A 22,130-nucleotide genomic window follows, 5' to 3' on the forward strand; every position below is an offset into this window, starting at 1 on the left:
CGATTTTTTGGGCGATGGTCAAAAATCGAGCAAATCTGTAGGCACCTTAAGCCGCACGGCTAAAGTCTAAAGTGATAGGCCAAATCGATCGATTGTAGGCACCGATTTAAGTTTAGTTATAAATTAATCCATCAATAAAAGTTACAATTTCTATTTCGATTTGTAGACTTAGGAAAATCACCATTTCATTTTGCTTTCAGTTAGGAGTTAGAAACACATCTAACCAAATTCCTGATGGAATGTCACTTTTCGATCACATCCGCTTGTCCTCAAATTATACACGTAATACAAGTAGGTACTATGTGTATGACTTGTTATTGAACTACGTAAAAAAAACATGGGTAAAATAAACTTTTATTTTAATACTCAACCCCACGTCGCGGGTCATACAGTATTAAAAGTATGTTCTACCCTAGTTAACAATCTAAAATATGAATTGCCGAAACAAAGGGACGGAAAGAGAGAAATGAGCAAAAATCGTAACAGAAAACATAAAAATGGCTACCAAAATTGGATGGATAACCATTTCTTAATTCATATTTTTATAATATTTTATTTTAACCGAACACAGCGATAGTGATATTATATTATATTACATTTAAATAATAATTAGTTATGTACTTAAAATTAATATAGTTTTCATCACAGCAAGATTGTTTTATCGTTGTTCATAACAATTAAACGTTTTTATATCTTTGCAAATATACTTAGGTAAATCTCTGACAGCTGAACTCACGTGATTAGTCGGGGTATGCCCGACAAGTTTTGAACCCAAGCAGAAAATGTACCACGGACTGATTCGAAACTATTCTCTATCCATGGAGTATAAGGCTTATCTCTGTTACGTAATCCCATACAATGAAAGACACAAAAACTCAGTGGGCGTGAACCAATTACAAACATGTTTCTAAAAACATTCGAAATTCAATTCGAAAATGTTTTCAAAAACATTCGAAATTAAATTCGCAAACATAGTTGAGTTTGTGATTGGTTGGTCACTCAAAATGGTTAACGCCCACTGAGTTTTTGTCTCTGTTATTTGTAGGTATGGGATTACTTGAAATAGAGAGCCCTATTACTAACTTCTCTCCGTGGATAGAGTAGATACCTATAGTCGTGCATATTCCGGCCACGTGAGTTTCAGACTTCAGAGACTTACAATAGTTTAAAGTTTAGTTTTGCTTTATAACATTATATAAATTCTCTTTCAATATACTTACTCACTTTCATTCAATGAAAATATATTGTATGTTTATATCAGATATTAAACTAAAAAAATTGGATACATGTCCTATTATGATAGGATATTCTTTCGAGTTTCTTGCTGGCTCTTCTGTTTTTTTGTTTTTTGTTTACAATTTGTTATTATTATATTGTGTTCCTAACCGGGCGCTGGTGAATCTTGACATAACTACTTGAAGCAAATAAATTCATTTAATTTAACACCTGCGAATAAAATAAAAAAAAATAGAATTTATCATGTTCTACCTAAAGTCTAACCCGAAGTGCAATATTTTCGTAACTCATGATTTATCTAAATATTTAGATTTAGATAATATTATCATAATATTATTTTATAGGTACCGGATACCTAAACCAGTTTTTTTTGGTAGGAATGTAACATTTAATCATCGCCCAATAATAATTAAAATATAATTATTATTATTTTGGAAATCTAACAACTTAAAGCACCGAGGGTTGAAATTTGCTTGAGTCAATAAAACCTTAGAAGATTGAGCAGATTAAAAAATAGAAACAAAAATAATGGAAATGAACGATCAATTAGAGATTTGATAATCAAACGAAAGATGAATTCAATATAAGTTCCAAATGAAACTAGGCTGTTGATCCCCTTACCTCAAATGGTGACGACTTTAACGCAAAGTCCATCTAATCTACAGATCTGAGAGACTCAGAATCTTGAATAGAACATCGCGCTTAAAATCTTCACAAAGAAAAAAAACTTAAAGCGCTTACAACAACTATTTATAAATAAAAAGCAGCGGAGATCACCTACAGCGTAGTTTAACTCTGGGTTGAACTCAAACTAACAAAGCTTCACAGGTGTAATGAGAAAATGTATCGTATGTTCTGAAACGGCAATCTTCTTGTAAACACCCGAAGTTGGCAGATGCCTGCGGTTTTGAACCGTATGTTATGGGAACACCTATTATTCAATGTACAGAAGTCACAGAATACAAGATTTGATAACCCAAAACAATAAGTACATTTTCGGCAATGAAGTTTGTAACTTAAAAATATTTTGTGCGTTTGTGATATTTAAAAAAATGAAGTTCGTCTAAACAACAAAATAAATATCGAACAAAGTCCTTAAAAACGGTAAGCTCAAAGCTTCATCCGTTATCGACTTAGTCAATTTTCAACGATTGGTATGGCTGCAAAGTTAACAACTTTGAAGCCAAACCAACAAGTACAGATACACTATACTCCCGTGGTTAGTCGACGTAGGCCCGATTAGTGTTAGTTCTTTTACACAGGGACTCAGCTCGCGACGCAGCGCGATACACTGTAGTCTGTGGCAGCGCGTAACTGCGCGCTAAGTCCCTGTGAAAAAGGACCCTGGATGGGTTGGAAAGTGGAAACTAATCGGGCTTACGTCGACTAGGCACGTGAGTATAGTCGGGATAGATGATGTATCGATGTTAATCAATGTCATGATGTTTATACATATACCTTATCCTAACTTATCCTAATTAATACCTTCTTTGCTACAAAATGAAGTAAGTAAATTAAAGGCAACCATCCAAATACTTTATGGCCGCAGACGTTAACATCTACTAAACTCACACGATGCTTCAGTACTTCTAAAATCGCGACCCAAACAAGCTCAAAAAACTAAAAAATCTAACTGTAAAAACGCCTAGCAACGATGACCCATTTTTCCATTATAAACAAAATATTTAAATTCTCAAATAACCAAAATGATGTTCTGAGAAACAAAGTGAAGAAACTTAAACGTAATTAAATTAATTAAAAAAAAATATAGCTTCAAAATAACAGAGCAATCTGAAAAGCCTCCCGAAACCATCAGCAAGATACAAGAGTATCTACATGAAGACCGTGTAAAGTTAGATGAAGAACGCTAGTTACGATTCATCCCGCATGGAATTCATACCTTGGCTGGCGCTCCATGCTTGCAGCCGAACGTTACAAACCGATCGACAGATTTAAGCAGGAGGGTGGTCGTCGCCAGGCGGGTCCCTTGGCCCTACCACCGGTCGGGTTCAGTCGCCTCTTACGACACCCTTGTCTCCCGACGTGGGATTGGGGATTGTATTCTGCTCCGCCCCAATACGGAGACTGTTTAGATTCTTCTCCAGCCCTTTTTACTTAACTTACTTTCGTAACTGTATTTTTGTTTACTTCTGTGGTACTTTTCAAACTCAGATTTATGTATCATCATATGTATTACTTCTATACTGTAAACTATCAATTCTTTTTTTCTATTCTCAGAATCGGCTCAAACGATTTGTATGAAATTATGTACTTAGACAATGTTTTGCTTTCCAAGTTTTATCTATCTAGATACCTAGGTGTCAGCCCTAATTTCCCGTGGGAATTCAGCGATAACACCAAACAAATGAAAAGAGGTCGAATGAAGATTTTCCTTAATTAATAAATTATTATGAATTAATGGGATCAATTGATATTTATTGTTTTATATTTCAAAGAGGAGTTGATCGGCAGAGCTTTATTTATAGATCATCCCCATTTTTTTCTTGATTCATTTAAGACAATTTACTAATTAATGGGAAGAAAAAAAGATATTTTTGCTAGAAATTTCTTTTTCATTTTAAGATTTATCCTTCATGCCAGTTTACCAATGTGTTGTAAAACTTAAAAACAATCATGCTGTGATATAAAGCCTTCGCAGATGATGACTTTTTGGGCGTTATAAAATTAACGATTGCAAGTTAAAATCGTTCAATAGCGTCTGACGCTTTTAGTTCAAGAATTAGTCGCGTAAAAAAGTTGTCGCGTGCAAAGGTTCTTTTACATACTTTATATATTTACAGTGTGAGAAATAGTGTGTTGAGAGAAATGAACTTACAGTAACATTAAATATTACAGTAGTAGTATTAGTATAGTTTACTTTACAATGAGCGACACAGGTGTAGAGTAGGTTGTTATTTACACTTTGATCACCTACATTTTCACATTTGTCAGTATATTTTTCAACGTACAATCTTTAAATCGTTTCTACTAAAATATCTTTAACTTTATCATTAAAAATGCCGTTTACTCTCTCTCGTACCTACGTATCGACAACTTTATTATTTCCATTATTTCCTATCTAGTGTCGCCCGGATTTACATTGATGATTACATAATACAAGATCTCTTTATTTTCCCGATTTATCTTTTATTTACCACATTTAATACCTAGACATTTCCCCGATATATTTAATTTTATATAATATTAAAAATTGGTAAAAATTCTTAATATGAAAGAATGTTCAATTGGAAAAAATATAAGAAATAAAAAATACTTTTAGATTGTACGTTGTAAAAATACCGCTTCAACGCATTCACATCCTAAAAACTACATAAACGGTCTGTTTTTATAAATTCCTTTTATTTGATGATTTTCTTATAATAGAACCTACGGCTAAATACGGTAATTGTGAATGACGACTTAGGACTCTATTTAACAAGTAAGGAGTGTGAATATTGAACTACATTCTAGGAGTAGGAGGTCACATATTATTATTAGGTAATGAAAAAGTTGAATAACTATAATATTGTGTACACCAATCGAAAATATACGTGGACTGCAGAAATTACAGTTTGATTCTGTTGTACCCACTACCCATATTTCGGTTTTCAATAACACATTGCACTTCTTTCTTGAAGTTATTAGAATTATTTTGAATCACCGGACATTTTGGTCTCAGCATTAGTTTAGAAGAATAGGGGCCGATTCTCTTGTACACAATCTCTAAATTAAACTAAATTAACAGGTCTAAATCTAGTGCTATCCTTTTCCGCAAGCATCATTATGAAAGGGGTAGCAATAGATTTAGTCGTGCCATTTTAGTTTAATTTAGAGATTGTGTACAACGGAATTAGCCACATTGACGCAATTAGCACCTACCCTTATTTTAGTATGTAGGTAATGACATCCAGTTTTTATAATCAAATCCGGAAAAAAAATTATAAGTATAAGTTATTTTTTCGGATTCAGATTGGATCAAAGAACAAAAAGTAGTACCTAGTTGATTAAAAATATCTTCCCCCTTAAAGTATTTTACACTTTAAATAATAGTGCGACGTTAGTTAGGTACCTACTAGTAACACAACTATTTTCGTAATTAGCGCTCTGTCTGTTACGTACCATACAAATGTTAGAGGCAAAAATTTCAGTGGGCCCTAACCATTTTGAGGCACCAGACGAAACTGTGTTTTCGAATTAAATTTCGAATGTTTTCTGAAAACATTTTCGAATTCAATTTCGAATGTTTTTTTGAAAACATGTTTGTGATTGGTTGGTGACTTAAAATAGTTAACGCCTACTGAAGTTTTTTGCCTCTGTCATTAGTATGGGATTATCTAACGAGAGAGCGCTCGGCTATACCTACTGACTTCTTTCCGCGGATAGGGTATAGACATTAATAAAATAACGTTCACGTATATTTCCAAAGATTAAATATTTTTATATGGATCCATTCATATTATTCGTATCTACTATAATAGTACAGACATAGCTTGGTCACGCTTTGATCCCTATTTTAAAAGGCATTAGGATTATTTTAGCGTGACATCTCGAACTATGTGGTAACTGTCATTTTATCTACAATATGGCCGACTGACATTATGTACCTACAGTCTTTCGTATTCTATAAATATAATAATTATAAACTACGTCGATGCGAAACGATGCGAATAGCTGCGAATTATGTGTTTTCCCTATTTAAATTAATTATTCCGGTTTACTGTGAGATTATATTTATATTTGTTGGTATAAAATGAAACTTAATATCTAGTCATAAATGTACCTAGTATATAACAGGAATGTTTAAAAAATAATAGCAAAATTTCTACTAAAAAGATTCGTAGGGCAACTTCTAGTTAAAATATAGTTACACGTCGCATAGTGTCCTTTTTTAAAGTCGGGTTTTTTTAAAATTTAACATTTTTAAACATGACATAACCTTACCAAAGTTTGAGGATTTTCCCTCGTGATGACGCGGCCTTATTATCCGTTCTCTATAGAGTATAGACTAATTTAATATTAAGACAGGACAAAAAATGTTCGAATAAAAATAAGAGTTTCGATTGCAGAAAAGTGTCGCCACTAGATGGCATTAACAGTCGCTTCAGTACTGAGTGAACATACATGTCACAAATTTTGTCACTGGCAGTAAGCGAACCGTAGCTTAGTGGTCAGAGCGTCGGGCGCGATCCCAGGAGATGTGGGTTCGAATCCTGCCGGTCCGCAATTTTTGATATGTAGGTACCTATTTAAAATTGTTGTAATAAAATTTTGCCTGTATTTTATAAATATCCCTGTTTATATAATGAATATAATATAATGAACAAGACAGATTTGTATGATTATGTGTGTTAGGTAATAACTACATTTTATCGCAGCGTAACGCACTTCTACGTTTCGCATCGTTATAAATCGTATAACACCGTCGAATACTTAACTATATTAGGTATGATATGAGAATAGTGTTTATTATTTTTCGTGCAATTTAAACATTTATTATACCTACGTATCAATATTGTACTCTCTATCTAGTAAGCTGATAAACTGCCCGGTGATCGCTTGGTAAAAATTATCCAAAATTTATCTTCAAATTAACATTTTTGTGCTCTTTGTACAATGTCTTTTAACTCAAAAAAATATGACCCATCCATTTCATAAAAATCTAAAAGTTTTATATACTTACCTACCTCTATACTGCACCCAGCTTTGCAGCGATACAGATGTCTTTGATTAACGTTTAAAGCTTCAAGTCTCCTGCTATATTCAAATGTGTTTTATCAATGTCATTTTAAATAGGCAAGACAGACAAAACATATTTTTTTCACGTTTGCAGAACCTTTTAAACTTTTGTGAATATGAGGGTAGGTAAACATATTTATCCTGTCTCAGCCGCGTCGCTTCATATCACGCTAGTACATAAGACAATCTACGCGCAAATGCGCTTTACGCATAGGGATTTGATTTTCATCTTTGGTGTATATCAGTCTGCGCAAAATCTAGTATCAAGTCTATAAGTGTTTTGGATAGGGAAGCTAGGAGCTGCTGCAAGCTATGAAAACTAATTAATTAGACTTAATTGAACACTTAATTCGGGACAAGTTAAGATGCGATATTAGTAAAGCAGCCAAAAATTAAATAGATTCAGATATAGTGATAGATTCGAAGAAGAGAGAAGAGCGAAGCCAAAACTCATTAGTTTAAATTATTGATAAAAGTAAAATAAATGGGATTATATTAAAGAACACGAGCAACATAAAGTTGAAAAAGATGATTGCAAAAATATTTCTATACAAGAGAGGAATTATTGTCAAATGTATATATAGATGAAATAAACCAAAAATGAAATTTGTTCAGCTAACAAAATCTAATGAGGAAGAGAGTATAGCCCAATTACTCTATATATTTATAGTAAGCGTAATAGTAGTTGGACTCTTGTGAAAGTGCTGTGAAAGGAGGATACAGTTCAGATAGCTAAAGCGATCAAGATGAAACGTAACAATCACGGGATACTAGAAAAAATAAACCACAGAAAATGGTGTTTTGACAAGTGGTTCATTTGTCAGAACAGAACACTTTTAAGATGAAGCAAGTGGCAGGTTTTCGTGTTTTGGCAAATTGTTCTCCAGTTGTCAGAACAGACAATTTTAGGAAGTGGAAGCCAGAAGATTTCAAGGAGGCAGGGAATTTATTTGTATACTAGGCATTTGAAGTAGGGATGATGGCGTCAGAACTGCCTGCAGAGCGGAATGCCGGTGGCTAGAAGGTGTCGAGGAGAAAACCTCCCCAACCCCTTCTAGCTTACACTAAGGTAGATAGAGTAGGAGGGTAGAGAGATAATTTGCTAAGTAAGCCACTTGTCAGAATAATGATAAAATGCAAGGTGTAAGCGCAGGTTTTGGTGTTTTTGTTAAGTTGTTTTATGGGGTAGAAATTAGAAGAGGAAGTTTTGTATATAGGGTTAAGTATGTAAAGTGTGGGTGACTGACTGTGGGTGGTCGGAGCCTTATGCAGGAGTGAAATGGAGTGCCGGTTGTGTAGCAAGTGGAAGTGAAAGCTAGAAGATTTCAAGCCCGAAATATTTGGAAGGTTTTGTATATACCTAGTGTATGTGGAGGGGAGGATGTTAAGTAGGAGCTGGAAGGTGTCAAGGAGGTGTTGAGCACTAGATATTCGCGCGTCAGACCCGCCGGCAGCGCAGCGCGCCGGTGTCCCGGCGGTGGCGGCGCGCGAGGGTCACCTGCGGCTCGGCGGCTGGGCGCAGCCACAGCAGGTAGATGAGCACGAAGAACGCGTAGGGCGCGAGCACGGCGATGACGAGGCGCACCACATCCGCGCCGCGTTCGGTGGACAAGGAGAATCACTTTTCCTCGTCCTCATCGCGGAATAGGTAAGTCGACCTGATAACCAATACGTAATGTCTTATTTTCCAACTTACAGCAAGTTTTTTGTTTCTATCAAAATCCCAACAAAAGTATGTCTGTTTAGCTTTTCACGGCTCAAACTCTCTGTTAGCTTTTAAGATTACAAGTCTTCAGGAATTTATAGACAGCTGCAGCTGCTTCTCAAAACAGCACTACATTATACCACGACAAAGGTCTCTACTGGTCCAAATAGTTGGTAGTACCCATCAAGGCTAGTAACTTAGTAATGATGACTCCATATCCATGTGTCCGTGATCGGAACTCCCCAACATAAGAAGGACAGTCACCAAACTTCTTAAAATACTCGAAAAACAAAAAAAACAAGACATTTTGTAAGATTTACCAGTAAGCGAGGTTGAAGAGCGCGAAGACGAGTGGGAAGGTGATGCGCGAGATGACGTCTATGCGCTTGGAGCGCGTGGGGAACTTGGACATCCAGAGCCGGCAGCAGTTCTTGCGCGGGGGGCTCATGTGGATCTCGCACTGCCGCATCTTGGAGTCCACCACGCCGCCGCGCATGAGCGGCTTCTGTCAGTTGCAGACAGTCAGGGAGGACGAACGTGGTACATTTTGTAAGGCTTACCAGTAAGCGAGGTTGAAGAGCGCGAAGACGAGTGGGAAGGTGATGCGCGAGATGACGTCTATCCGCTTGGAGCGCGTGGGGAACTTGGACATCCAGAGCCGGCAGCAGTTCTTGCGCGGGGGGCTCATGTGGATCTCGCACTGCCGCATCTTGGAGTCCACCACGCCGCCGCGCATGAGCGGCTTCTGTCAGTTGCAGACAGTCAGGGAGGACGAACGTGGTACATTTTGTAAGGCTTACCAGTAAGCGAGGTTGAAGAGCGCGAAGACGAGTGGGAAGGTGATGCGCGAGATGACGTCTATCCGCTTGGAGCGCGTGGGGAACTTGGACATCCAGAGCCGGCAGCAGTTCTTGCGCGGGGGGCTCATGTGGATCTCGCACTGCCGCATCTTGGAGTCCACCACGCCGCCGCGCATGAGTGGCTTCTGTCAGTTGCAGACAGTCAGGGAGGACGAACGTGGTACATTTTGGACATTTTTTTAAAAACTAGTTGCTTTCTCTCCCTAACATAACATTCCAAATATTTGAAACAGAATTTAAAAAAGTTTTTCAAATGCAAACCTAGTTTCGAGAATACTTATTGAGTTATCTATTATATAATCTTATTGCTTTTGTTCTTATGTATAGAAAGCCTGTAAAATACCGAAAGACTATCAGAGTCAAAATTAAATATTTAGTTATCTAGGTATCCTTTATTAAAATAATAAGTATTAATTGAATCGATAATATAAACCTGAATTCTGCATCATTGAAAAATGTTTTAAAATATAGATATATTGAGTAAATCTTCTCTTTCGACAACGTCTAAGATTATGTATTAAAATTGTGTATCAAGATAGATGTACAAAGATTTTATGAATCAATATTGAAAGTGTAAAATTGCATTAACTAAATTCTAACATACAAAATGTATGATCTCTGATACCAAAACTAATCGAATTCAATAAAGTGAATGACAAAGTAGATAATAAAGATCACAATTTGCAACTAATCATGCTAAATAATCAAGTCATCAAAATCATCACACCGAAGAAATGACTTTATAAGTAAGGACCAAGGATTTGAACTCGTAAATAAACAAAACAACGTATATAATACGCTAGCTACGAAATGCAACTATTAGAATTCTAAATCAAAGACTACGTCTTGCTAAGGACCTAATCAAATGCGAGCTCACCATTGCAAAAGTGGTGTTGCTATCTGTATCTAGCAAGTCTGACGCTGCGTCCATGCTTGCAGCGGCTTCCATCTCCCGTCTCGACTTCTTCATGTTCTCTCTATGCATGTCAGAGCGAGAGGCGTAGTTCACCAAGGCGAACTCCAGTAACGCCCCGAAGACGAAAGTGAGGCAGACTCCCGTCCATACGTCAATGGCCTTGGTGTATGAGACGGGGGGTAGTGAGGCGTTGATGCCTGATGATTGTGTTGCCATTGTGAGAAGTGTCGTTACTCCTGAGAAAAAATAAAATGTCATTCAAAGTGGATGCTGTAGAGAATTTGTAAGAGATTGGAATACTTATTTCTTAGGAACTATAATATAGCGATTAAGAAGCGTCATGGAACTTTATTTTTCTATAATCAAAACTAAGATTTAGTAAGTACTTATTGTGGATTCAGGTTTCAAGATTTATAAATAAAAGTCCACGGAAAGAAAAGGAATAATATAGATAAGATTTCTTGTTCTTGAATTAATTTGCACTTTCTATAGTTAAATCAAAAATAAAAATAAATAATAATTATCTTTAGTATCTTTTCAAATAATTTTGTAATAATTTAATCCTATTATTGTATTCATAAGCAAATTGTGTTCATTCAGGCCAAGATGAAATTAATAAACCAAAATACGAAGAAGAAACAGAATTCACTATTAAGATTCAAGAATTCAAGATATTTATCTATTTATTTATTAACAAAAACAAACAGTAAATACAAACAAAAAATAAACATATACCTAACGATAAGTATACGAGGAATAGTTGGGTTTAGATAAAAATACGAATTAAGAAAGCACATTGTGAAGATAGTGAGATCTTACCAAGCGATACCCTCGCTGGCACAGCGCCCTGGTCCAGCCAGAAGGACACCCAGGACACGATCACAAGCATGCAGCAAGGGATGTAGATCTGGATGAGATAGTAACTAAACTCCCTCTTGAACAGCAGATCCACTTTCAGGCAACTGTACTCACCTGAAATATATGGCATTATTGTATTCCTATGCATTGAGCATTGCAGTCCTATGCATTGAGCATTGTACTCCTATGCATTGAGCATTGTACTCCTATGAATTGAGCATTGTATTCCTATGCATTGAGCATTGTACTACTATGCATTGCGCAAACGAGTCGCATCGCTGATGCGCAGGGTGAGGGGGGCACTGGGGAGCACCGACGCCATACTGAAGGCTATTAGTGAAAAGCCGGACTGCCCTATGTACCTAGTGCCTCAGTGCATACCGGCAAGTACTTAAATTAAGATTTTTTAGATTTAAGTTATAAATGTACTACCTATTACCTACAGTTATCTTACTTCGAAAATTGAAAATATTAATTACTAGATGATGCCCACGACTTCGTCCGCGTGGATTTAGGTTTTTAAAAATCCCGTGGGAACTCTTTAATTTTCCGGGATAAACAGTAGCCCTTGTCCTTCCCCGGGATATAAGCTAACTCTGTACCAAATTTCATCGAAATCGGTTAAACTGTTGGGCCGTGAAAAGCTAGCAGACAGACAGACAGACAGACAGACAAACAGACAGACACACTTTCGCATTTATAATATTAGTATGGAATGGATTAGTTCATAACCACAATTTAATTTTTCTTTTGTGTGTTCTGATCACAAACTCACGGTTTTCATACAGACAGACATCAAAGTGATCCTTTAAGGGTTAATCGTACTTTAAACATGAAATTTGACATAAAAAGTTAAAATGGCGCGTAAGGAGTAAAAATTTTTGAAACTATAAATCTATGAGTTTGTAGGTAGGTACTAAATAAATATTCAACTGTTACTATTTATTCGATAAAATAATAATTTATGCATGCAGCGACATCTAAAGCTGCATCAGTACAACCTACATTTTAGTGTTATTCAGTGTAACGAAAACAATAGCTTGATAGCTTGACATGAAATATGAAATACAATACTGTCATGAAATACACTGCAGTGATGAATGAGCACGCGATGACGCTATACACAGGGACATGACAGATGATTCGCTGTACAACATGGAGCTGTGATGTGTCTATCTGTTCCGAGCTGTACAATTACAGAAGACTCGTCGTCTGTTATAATTGCTATTGCAACCACTTAATCAAAATGGCGACCTAAACACAAAAAGCATTTAATAGTCGGTCGAGTCTCGTGCCGGAACGAGACTAGCTTAAAAACCAACAACATCCGCATTTATACAAATCGACTCAAGATGATGACGCAACAGATCGCGTGAGTTCCGTTCAAAAGACGGAAACTACAAGTGCGACAACATTATAGTCCGCGATAAGTCGAGATAGCAATCAAACTCAAACTCGAACTCAAATCATTTATTCAGAATTGGTAAAATTTTACGCTTCCTGATTGTCATAAATTTTTATTTGTAAGATGATAAATGATATACTGGTGATAATTAATACGTACTTAAAACTAAAGCTACGAGGGCTCCAAACGCGCCCAGGTCTCCCCTCAAATCAGGGTGGGGAAGCTCTGCACACCCGCACAGCCCCCGCGCTAACCCGGTGCAGGATAACGCGGGTGACGTGCGGGTGTACCTACGTTAAATTCTGCCGCTTACCTACTGTACTTATGTGACTGAGGAAGATATAGTTACCAGTATTAGTCTTGCTGTTGCAGTAATCAGTGAGGAACTTCTCAAGCGTGAAGCGAGGCAGATGGAGGTTCTTCACGACCTGCACAGGGTCGCCCTCCTTCCACAGGAAAACTAGATCGTCAGTCGTCCAGCCATCTATATACAGCAAATATACAAACATAAAGTAGAACCAATTTAATAGATCACATAATATTTTAACATCTCTCCTTCTGAAATAAATAGTACCTAGGTACCTATTGTGTGTGCCCTCCGTTACAAGGTTACTTTCGTGTTGTTTAATTTTGATAATATCATCTATTTAATAAATGTCATCTATTTAATAAATGTCACGTAATATTCAATTGATAATCTTACTAAAAGAAGCTTCACGCTTAGTTAAAGAAAAATTTACCGAGTAGGTACTTATATTAGTATTTTTTAAGTATTTATGAGTTATTAGCATTTATTAATTTTAACACGATTTAAAATCACATAAATATTTTATGAATTCAATGATTATTTATTTTTAAACGGTTTTATTTAGCTTGATATAAAATTAAAATCGTGTTAATTTTTATGTAGCTTAACATTCATTTTCATTGATATTAATGTGATGTTAATATTGAATAACGAATAAGTTTCACGCTCTTTTTAACTTGAGCACCCTTTATAACTTTAACACAGTTTCACACCCTTCAAACGTTGGCATATCATAATCTACACATATCATAAAGGATAAACTAACTGACTGACATATCAAAGTATAGCTTGAACCGCTAGGTCTAGAATATTATGGGTTCCATCCGCTCCGGGATCGCTTGAATGAAAGTTCTATATACATATTGTCTTAAGAATCTATATCTCTCGAGTGATGCACGATGGCTGTGAGGATATAGCTATAAACTAGTTAGTTATGTAGTAAGAGAGAAATTACAAACAAAATCACTAAGAATAAAAAATTTACGTTTTTACTTACAACTGGCCATTCTCAAGGAGCACGTTTGCTTATCCAACGGATACAACTTCAGATTCATGGGACAGGACAACGTCAAAGAGATTCGGATGCTGTACAGCACATTCCCGTTGGGGAAAATCCTGATGTACACGTTAGGCATGATGATGTTGTGGAAATGACCCTCTTTCTCGTTCGAGAAGAACAGGTCAGGCATCCATACCCTGTTCGCTTCCGTCAGGGTGAGGTATTTTAGACGACCTGTTTGCCAAAAGAAAATGTTCACCATTTTATAATAAAAATACCGTTAAAAAACGTTTTTTTATTTTACGCTACTTTTATTACGTACAATAACGTTTTAACCCCAAATGCATTTTCATTCTCAGTTAAAAGGAGATTCACCTTAATTTTAACGTAATGTTAAATCATATAAATATTGTGTAGTGTGTTACGCAAATGATAATTTTTATTTTTCAACTCATTTTAAATAATTTTAACACTATATTAAAACGTGTTAAATCATATAAATAATGATTTTACACGATTCTAACATGTTAGATCTTATAAATATTACTTATTAGGTATACATATTATGTTCAATGATATATTTACTGATTTTAACAATCCGTGCTACGTTTGTACAAATGATTGTAAGTAATGTATAATTACGTATATTTATATACCTATAGGTAAATTGAAAATTTAAATAAAACAATAACTCACCTCCCAAGTTGTTAAACTTGAGTCTCTCATCTAACCATTGCTCCCTGAAGGTCAGCTGGACAGAGTATTCCTGAAAACATTTAGAATTGTTAGAAAAGAGATATGCATGGTTAAAATCCTTTAGGAAATAATCAAAGTAGAAAATTTTGAAGTAATCAAAGTATGAAGATTTTGAAGTAGTGTCAGTGTTTGATTTTATAGATATTGAAATATGTTTAACAAAATATAAACATTTGATTAATCCCAAAAGGATGAACGCTAATGATGTCTATTTTTCTGTACTCAAAACAATTCTTCATTCTATTGGCATTTATTACCTTCGTAAAATTCTAAAAAGCTTTTGTGGATCTGCGGGGGTTTTAATTGATTTTGTCGCTGATAAAATCTTTAAAATAATTTGCTTCAAGTCACATTATTTTACACTAGCGACAAAATCGGGAATTTGGTCAAAATTGTTGAGGTTGATGTTTAATAATTCGTGATTGGCAAAAGACAACACGTGTCTACGAACTTGCTCGTTAGTAAAATTTCATATCATTTTAAAATTTGAAATTTTTCATTGAATACTGTTTGTAAAGTAATGTTCTAAAACCAATTCGCCAATTTCGTCTCAATAATTATTATAAAATTATCTTCAAACATCAAAAATGTTTGAAAAACTCGATGTCGAAGGTTCTTTGATAAATTTAGTTGAAAACTAAGAATAATAAATAGAGCCCTCGACATCAATAGAGCAAGTCAAATGAATTTTCGTGACACTGAAAGCAAACTACACTATAAAATATAGATATATTCGTGCTCTGGAAAGTTAGCTTTTGGATTCTCTTTTTGAAGGAAAGGGAATTCCTCTGTTGATTATAAAATATTTGTGAAAAAAGTAATAGGTACTTACTAAACGTGAATAAAATAAGGTACTTTCATATTTGTAGGTAAGTACTAAAATTTAACATAAATAAGGGTCATAAAGGTAAATAATATAATGATGTACATTAATGCACGTTAGTGTATAATGTTAATATATCCATTGATAGTGTATCTCAACAGGAAGACAGTGATTGATGCCGACAAAATCATCACAATGGATTACTTACTTACATTATTGGACGTAGGCCAGACATAGGTCATAATATCCTAAGTGGAATAGGAGGGTGCATTAAATTTAAATTTATTTTACGTAAAAAAAGATTGTTTTATAGCTTGACTCAAGCGTCCGTTGTGCAATCTGAAATAGGTTATGATTAAGTTTTTAAATAAATTAAAATTATCATCCACGTTCTTCATTCACGAGAAATACCCAAAAGCTAACTCAAATAAAATATATCGATATATAAGTATATTATTAAAATCATTGTAGATAAAGAACTTGTGCAAATTTTATCAACACTACAGAATCTAATATAGTCTTGTTGAATAATAAAAATGGTTCATCGAGTGAAATTCATGGGTTGAGGGGATTTTATATCGATATAGGTGTAATTGACACAAATCATGCCATGCATGCCGTCATACAAAGTCAAGCGCAACTTTGAAACCAACTCACCATTTTGCATTCGTCAGTGGAATGCTTGTCAATACCTTCATGCAGGCTCAAGGACCAGTTAACTAGATCTACGATACGGTAATACTAGCTTCAGGGCGAGGGTCACATATTGCGGTCGGGTGGTCAGCCACCGATCGGAAGCACGAAGCCGAGTGCGGACGCGACGATAGATCCCGATACAATAATAACTTTTACACAACACAAATTCACATGAACAAGACAATATCAATTATGTCACAGTCAACGTACACGACCAAAATAGTTTTTAAGTATATGTTTAATAATAATAATATATTCTTTCAAAAAATAATATGCATGACAGTAATGAAAATAAAGCATGATATATAATAATTAATAAAAAATTGATAACAAATCAAAATATGAGATGATTGTTATTATTTATTAATTGAAGGTGCGGGCCGCGTTTACCCCTGTGATCTATACAGAAGCCTGGTCATAATATATATCATTGTTACGGATTAACGCTATTTTACATCCAATTAATCGAATTATACTTGGTTATTATTAAGTGCTGAATATACCGAAGCGGTTAAATTTTGTGCCAAATAACTACTTATATAATATGCCAATATCCATCAGGTGTTTTTACAGGAAGTATCGGAGTGTGCCCTCTAAGTACGATAAAATAATATAAAAAAATTAACAAAAAAAAATTAAATTATATACAATAATAAAAATAAACAATATAAATTTTTTCATATATCTTACATAATACAAAGAAAATTAACTATCTAGCGAAATTCGGGATACGCGGCGCCGCACCGCAATCTTATTTTTTATTTATACGGTTTAACACAATGTTAATTCAAATGTCTAATTAACATTTAGGGGGAAAAATGTGCAAAAGAATTCAAAATAAAAGTAAATATTAAAAATCAAATAATAAAACAAAAGTCACAAACACATATCCAAATACGATAACGATAGCTTGAGAATGTTTAGCACAGTGCATTTTTGCCAGATATCCACTTGATTATGGCCAGTTTTACTATAAACAAAGCTTCTATTGTATCCTTTTGTTTATCATATTTTTGATTCACACAAACGAAACTTTGTTTTATAATAAAAATGACATTAATAACATCGTTTGGTTAATTGGTTATGTGCAACCACTCACCATTTTGTAATCATCTATTTTGCTGATGGATCGAAGATACAGGTTGACGCGAACTAACGTTGGCGCTTCGCCTTAGTGAGAAAAAAACACGTTTTTAATTTTATTGAACCGCTTTTGTATGAGATTATTTTAACATATTTTTAGACCCAATTTGTATACAAATATCGAAAAATTAGACGCAAGTGAATGGCATAATGTTATATATGTTAAGATATTTAATGAGATGGATCTGACACTACAGAAAAAATAACTAAATCTATAAAAAATATCCAGTCCATTTCATTATGAAGAGTCAATGAAATATTAGGTTTGAAGTCTATGAAATAGAATCAACCACTCTCAAAAGTAAGAAGCTTATTATTTATCATATTAATTACAAAACAATTAAAAATAAATCGCTGGAAAGTGCTAAACATAATGAATACCAATTACCAACCTTCCAAAAATTTATTTTTCCGTTTCATTCCTACGCATGTACACGTTTAAAGCGGCTATTAGGGACGAAAACGCGCGCGGCTAAAAACGATTTTGGTCGTTAACACCAAAGGGAAGAAGATTGAAAATAAAGAAAAAATATAATATAAAATTGATTTTGTACATTTAATTGGGTAAATCTCTCCACAAACTGAAGGAGTGAATTGCCCATTCATTTGACTTGGTGAAAGAAATAACAACCGTTTTATAGAAAAAACCAATCTCATACATTATCTTAATCTAGATGCATGGTCCAGTCGGTCGTTGACTTACCATTGTGACGTCATCGATTTTTGATATACTTCGGACAAATATATTGACGCTCACTACCGCTGGCCCATCTAAGTACCAAGCAAAATATATGGTTGATATTACATTTAAAAAAACTAAACCCTAGTGGAGCAAACATTTTCTGTCACACGGTGCCGACTCTGAAAACCACACACTTGTCTAATATACTCACCTTATTGTCTGTAAGTTTTATATACAAATCCTATTTGATAGCTATAATGTCAATGAAATTTTAAAATATCAAAATACGAATTACGTGGTGACTGTGAAAAGAAAGTCTAAAATAAAACTTGGAAAGAAAACATAACTTTTGGCTTGTTTATAGGAATTTGTGTTAGTGTTTAGAAATGTGAATTTCAACAAACTATCTAAATATTTAATTTTAAAATGAATAATTCCTCCAAGCCCTTTAAAATATAAAAGCATTATTTAAATATATAGTTTTCAGATGCTAACATAATATAATTAGTTCTAAATCTGTGCTAAAAGATTTTTTTAGTTAGAAACATAGTATTTTTGTCTTTTTAGTTGGAAGATGGAATACAATAATTTGAATATTTTACAATATGAAGCCTAAATACCTACTAGTTACAAATGAAAAAGCTATATTTTCCTTTGTGAGAATATGGTTTAATATTCATGACTGTTTATATCCAATGCCTTAGAACGGATCAAACTTAAGCTTGACTTATGGCTAGAATCGGCACTCTTCAGGGTTGAATTTTTAATGGTATGATTTGCATAATCCTCTATATCAATATATAATCTGATGATTAAAACAATCATAGTCAATATTCTCTAGCCAGTACCTAGTGTCTTACATGAAAAAATCTACTTATTGTAATTTTATACGTTTTAAATATGCACTTTTAAATATTTACATGATCAAGGCTGCATTTATTAAAATAACGATGAAATATCAATTCAAACACATAACTTATGATCACGCCAAGGATGAATTAGTTTTGTCGCATGTACAAGCTTTTGTATTGATTTTTGTTATACAAAAGATAACAGTTCTTTGAGTTACATTTTTATTATGATAGCAAAGCAGCATTAGTATTTTTTCAAATCAAAATAACGGATAGAACATTTTCGATAAATTCCAAAGCAAATTTGCATTGGGTATGTAAGGATACGGGATACGAGTACCCAGCTTTTTTTCCTTTACTTTTATTGCTAGAAATAACAACCTTAGAAAGTCGTAACACGTCCGCACTCGTGCGGTTACAAATTGAAGATTTCTATCCACCAGGCCGAAATATGAGTTCCAAATACTCACATTACAAGACTTTCTAGACATAAGAATTGTCCAAATGTCAAAAAAGCCAATTGTTTAATGTTTATAATACATTGTAACATCTAATAAGACATCTAAGAATTGTATAAAAAACCGGCTTCAAAAAGGCGTATTTTTATTTAATGTTTTCGTTGAATTTAGTAAGAAGTCTGAATTATTCTTTTGGATTCGTAGATCATAATTTTTATTTAAAAGAACCGATTCCCCGTTTGAAGACGGTTGTAAATTTTGGAAAATGTTAAAGATTTTTCTAATTATAAGAGCCTTATGTCTTGGAAGTCGTTAAAAAAGAACACTCAAAACCACTTTCAGGCATTGGGACTTAAAAAAAGACACAGGAATCCTACGGGATGTCCCTTACCATAGAGTTACAAATATTAGTAATGACTTGCAATGCTACTCTAATTATGAGCAATTATCTACTTTACTATTAATTACCTAAATCATCAAAACAATTCTCGCTCTTAGATTGCTCTTGATTTCCTCGATTTTTATTACAAAGAGAAAAATGTACAAATACGATAAAATTATATTTATAAAACCTGTAACATTCACGTTTTTCTACAAAATGTGTCGATGCTTAAGGAATTATATCAAAGTATCAATCACCAGTATTAATAACTAACCCATGGTAAGGGCTCAAGCGGTTTTATTGTATGACATCTCACTTATTAAAATACGTTTCACGTATCATAAATACAACTTATCTTTTTACACAACCTTTTTTCAGTACTTTCTCTCTCATGTTAAATGGTTTAAACGGCATTTATGAATTTTAACATTAATGTTAAATCATATAAATGTCGTTTATAATTTGTTAACAACGTGAGATTTCACACAAAATAGTTCAAATAAGCTGTACGACGGTCGATGACTATTCTCATTGGAATGTTAAAACTTACTAACCATCTTAATGTCGCTTATTGTGGTAATACTTCGGACGAACAGGTTAATATTAACAATTGCTGGACCTGTCGAAAGAGGTCAATGTTCCAGTAACGCTGTATCGCGGTTTTATTCAAAAAAGTTCTCAAAGCGACCAAATCCGAGTGGATTGGAAAGGAATTTTTGAATTTCACCCGTTGACGATATTTATGAGTTTTAATATTAATGTTAAATCATATAAATGTCGTTTATAAGTTGTTAAAAACGTGAGATTTCACACAAAATATTTCAAAAAAAGCTCTACGATGGTCGATGAGTATTCTCGCTGGAATGTTAAAACTTACTAACCATCTTAACGTCGTTTATAGTTGTTATAGTTCGGACGAACAGGTTAATATTTACAACTGCCGGACCTGTTGAAAGAGGTCAAAGTACCAGAAACACTGCATCGTAATTTTTTATGAAAAAGTACTCAAAGCGATTAAAATCCAAATGGAATGGAATGGAATTTTCGAATCTCACCCATTGGATTATTGCCGTTTCCACAACTCACAAGCTGGTACAAGCTATACACTCATAATTGAAGGGTAAAGAGTCATAATTTAAAAAAAAAGCATAAAAATAATGATTTTAAGATACATTTTAATTTCTTAATTTTAAGCGCAGAATTATTTTGAAAATAAAAATATAACTAACGTGTGCTTCAAAATTTACAAAAATACATAAAGTAAGTACTTAATATATTATAAAATCAAAAGTCTGGTACCTTCTCCCTTAAAAATACCTACCGTTGTTGAAACATTTCGCTGAAAGCCTAGGTACATATAAAATCACACACAGTCTAATATACTTAATAGGTATTTAATTGTGCAGGTATCAATTTTATAATATTATGTGAGTGCCATAAGTCAATTCTTCAATTATTACTCCTGTACATTTGATAAGATTTGCTTAGAAGTACCTATTAGAGATCTAGAAGCTGATGTCTATCAAGTAATTACCCTTGCCTTGAACGTTCTCAAGTTACATGTTGTAGCTAAAACGGATGCCGGAAGGGCGTTCCACACTTTAATTAGGTGATATCTTCAGACACGTTGAAAAATGTTTGATGCAGGCAGCACGGGTTGATCCGATATACCTAGCAACCACATAAGCCTCTTGCTGTTTTATGTGGAACGGCGAAGGAGAAGCCAGAGTGTGAAGTCCCTGAGTACACTCTCCCAAGTATATCCTATAGAAGCCTAATAAACCTAAGGAACTTTGAGTTAGTGCTGTAAACCGAACAACTTCGTGAGTTATTCGTGATAATGTGTATAGGTATTGTTAGTAGGGACCTGCTATTTTATTTCTACGTCACAAATACGATCGTGTCATCAAACTTTTTTGGTCAATAACATCCATCCACCCGGCAGGGGTTTTATAGTGGTTTGAATGAAATGAATAAATCTTTTCATCTATTCAGCATTTTACTTCAAACGGTTAAATAATTACATTACTTCCACGATGATTTAGCACCTTTCCTTTTACGGAATGAAAATTATCGATGAGATTAATGTCATTGGACTGCAAAACGAAAACGGTCAAGCGCGAGTTGTTCTTATTTTTATAAGCATTCCTAAAAATTTTATTTGACGTTTATGCTTGGCAACCGAACACATATGGCAGCAAAATAAATGCATAAAAAAGCTGCAATTTATTAATACTTAAATAATATAATCCTTTTTGTTTTTCTCAATATTGAATAAATTTCTCTGAATTTTAAACGTTTTAAAGATGTTAACAC

General features: G+C 34.2%; 1 protein-coding gene and 1 pseudogene across 14 annotated transcripts in view; both read right to left on the minus strand.

The window, feature by feature from the left end:
- Nucleotides 1–2,545: 2,545 nt before the first annotated feature.
- Nucleotides 2,546–9,413, minus strand: LOC138403808 (uncharacterized; annotated as a pseudogene).
- A 60-nt stretch (nt 9,414–9,473) lies between these two features.
- LOC117992537 (glutamate-gated chloride channel) overlaps nt 9,474–22,130 on the minus strand; it is a 29,210-nt gene continuing 16,553 nt past the window's right edge. For 2 of the 14 annotated variants that reach the window (XM_034980254.2, XM_034980253.2), the window contains exons 4-10: nt 17,398–17,468; nt 14,720–14,789; nt 14,021–14,257; nt 13,066–13,200; nt 11,273–11,425; nt 10,415–10,689; nt 9,474–9,662 (exon numbers count right to left, since the gene is read on the minus strand). In XM_034980254.2, coding sequence (XP_034836145.1) covers nt 9,474–9,662; nt 10,415–10,689; nt 11,273–11,425; nt 13,066–13,200; nt 14,021–14,257; nt 14,720–14,789; nt 17,398–17,468 — 1,130 coding nt within the window. The other 12 variants (XM_069505703.1, XM_069505700.1, XM_069505695.1 and 9 more) reach the window with 12 other exon arrangements.

The sequence above is a fragment of the Maniola hyperantus genome, chromosome 21 (genome assembly GCF_902806685.2).
Source record: "Maniola hyperantus chromosome 21, iAphHyp1.2, whole genome shotgun sequence".
NCBI lineage: Eukaryota > Metazoa > Arthropoda > Insecta > Lepidoptera > Nymphalidae > Maniola > Maniola hyperantus.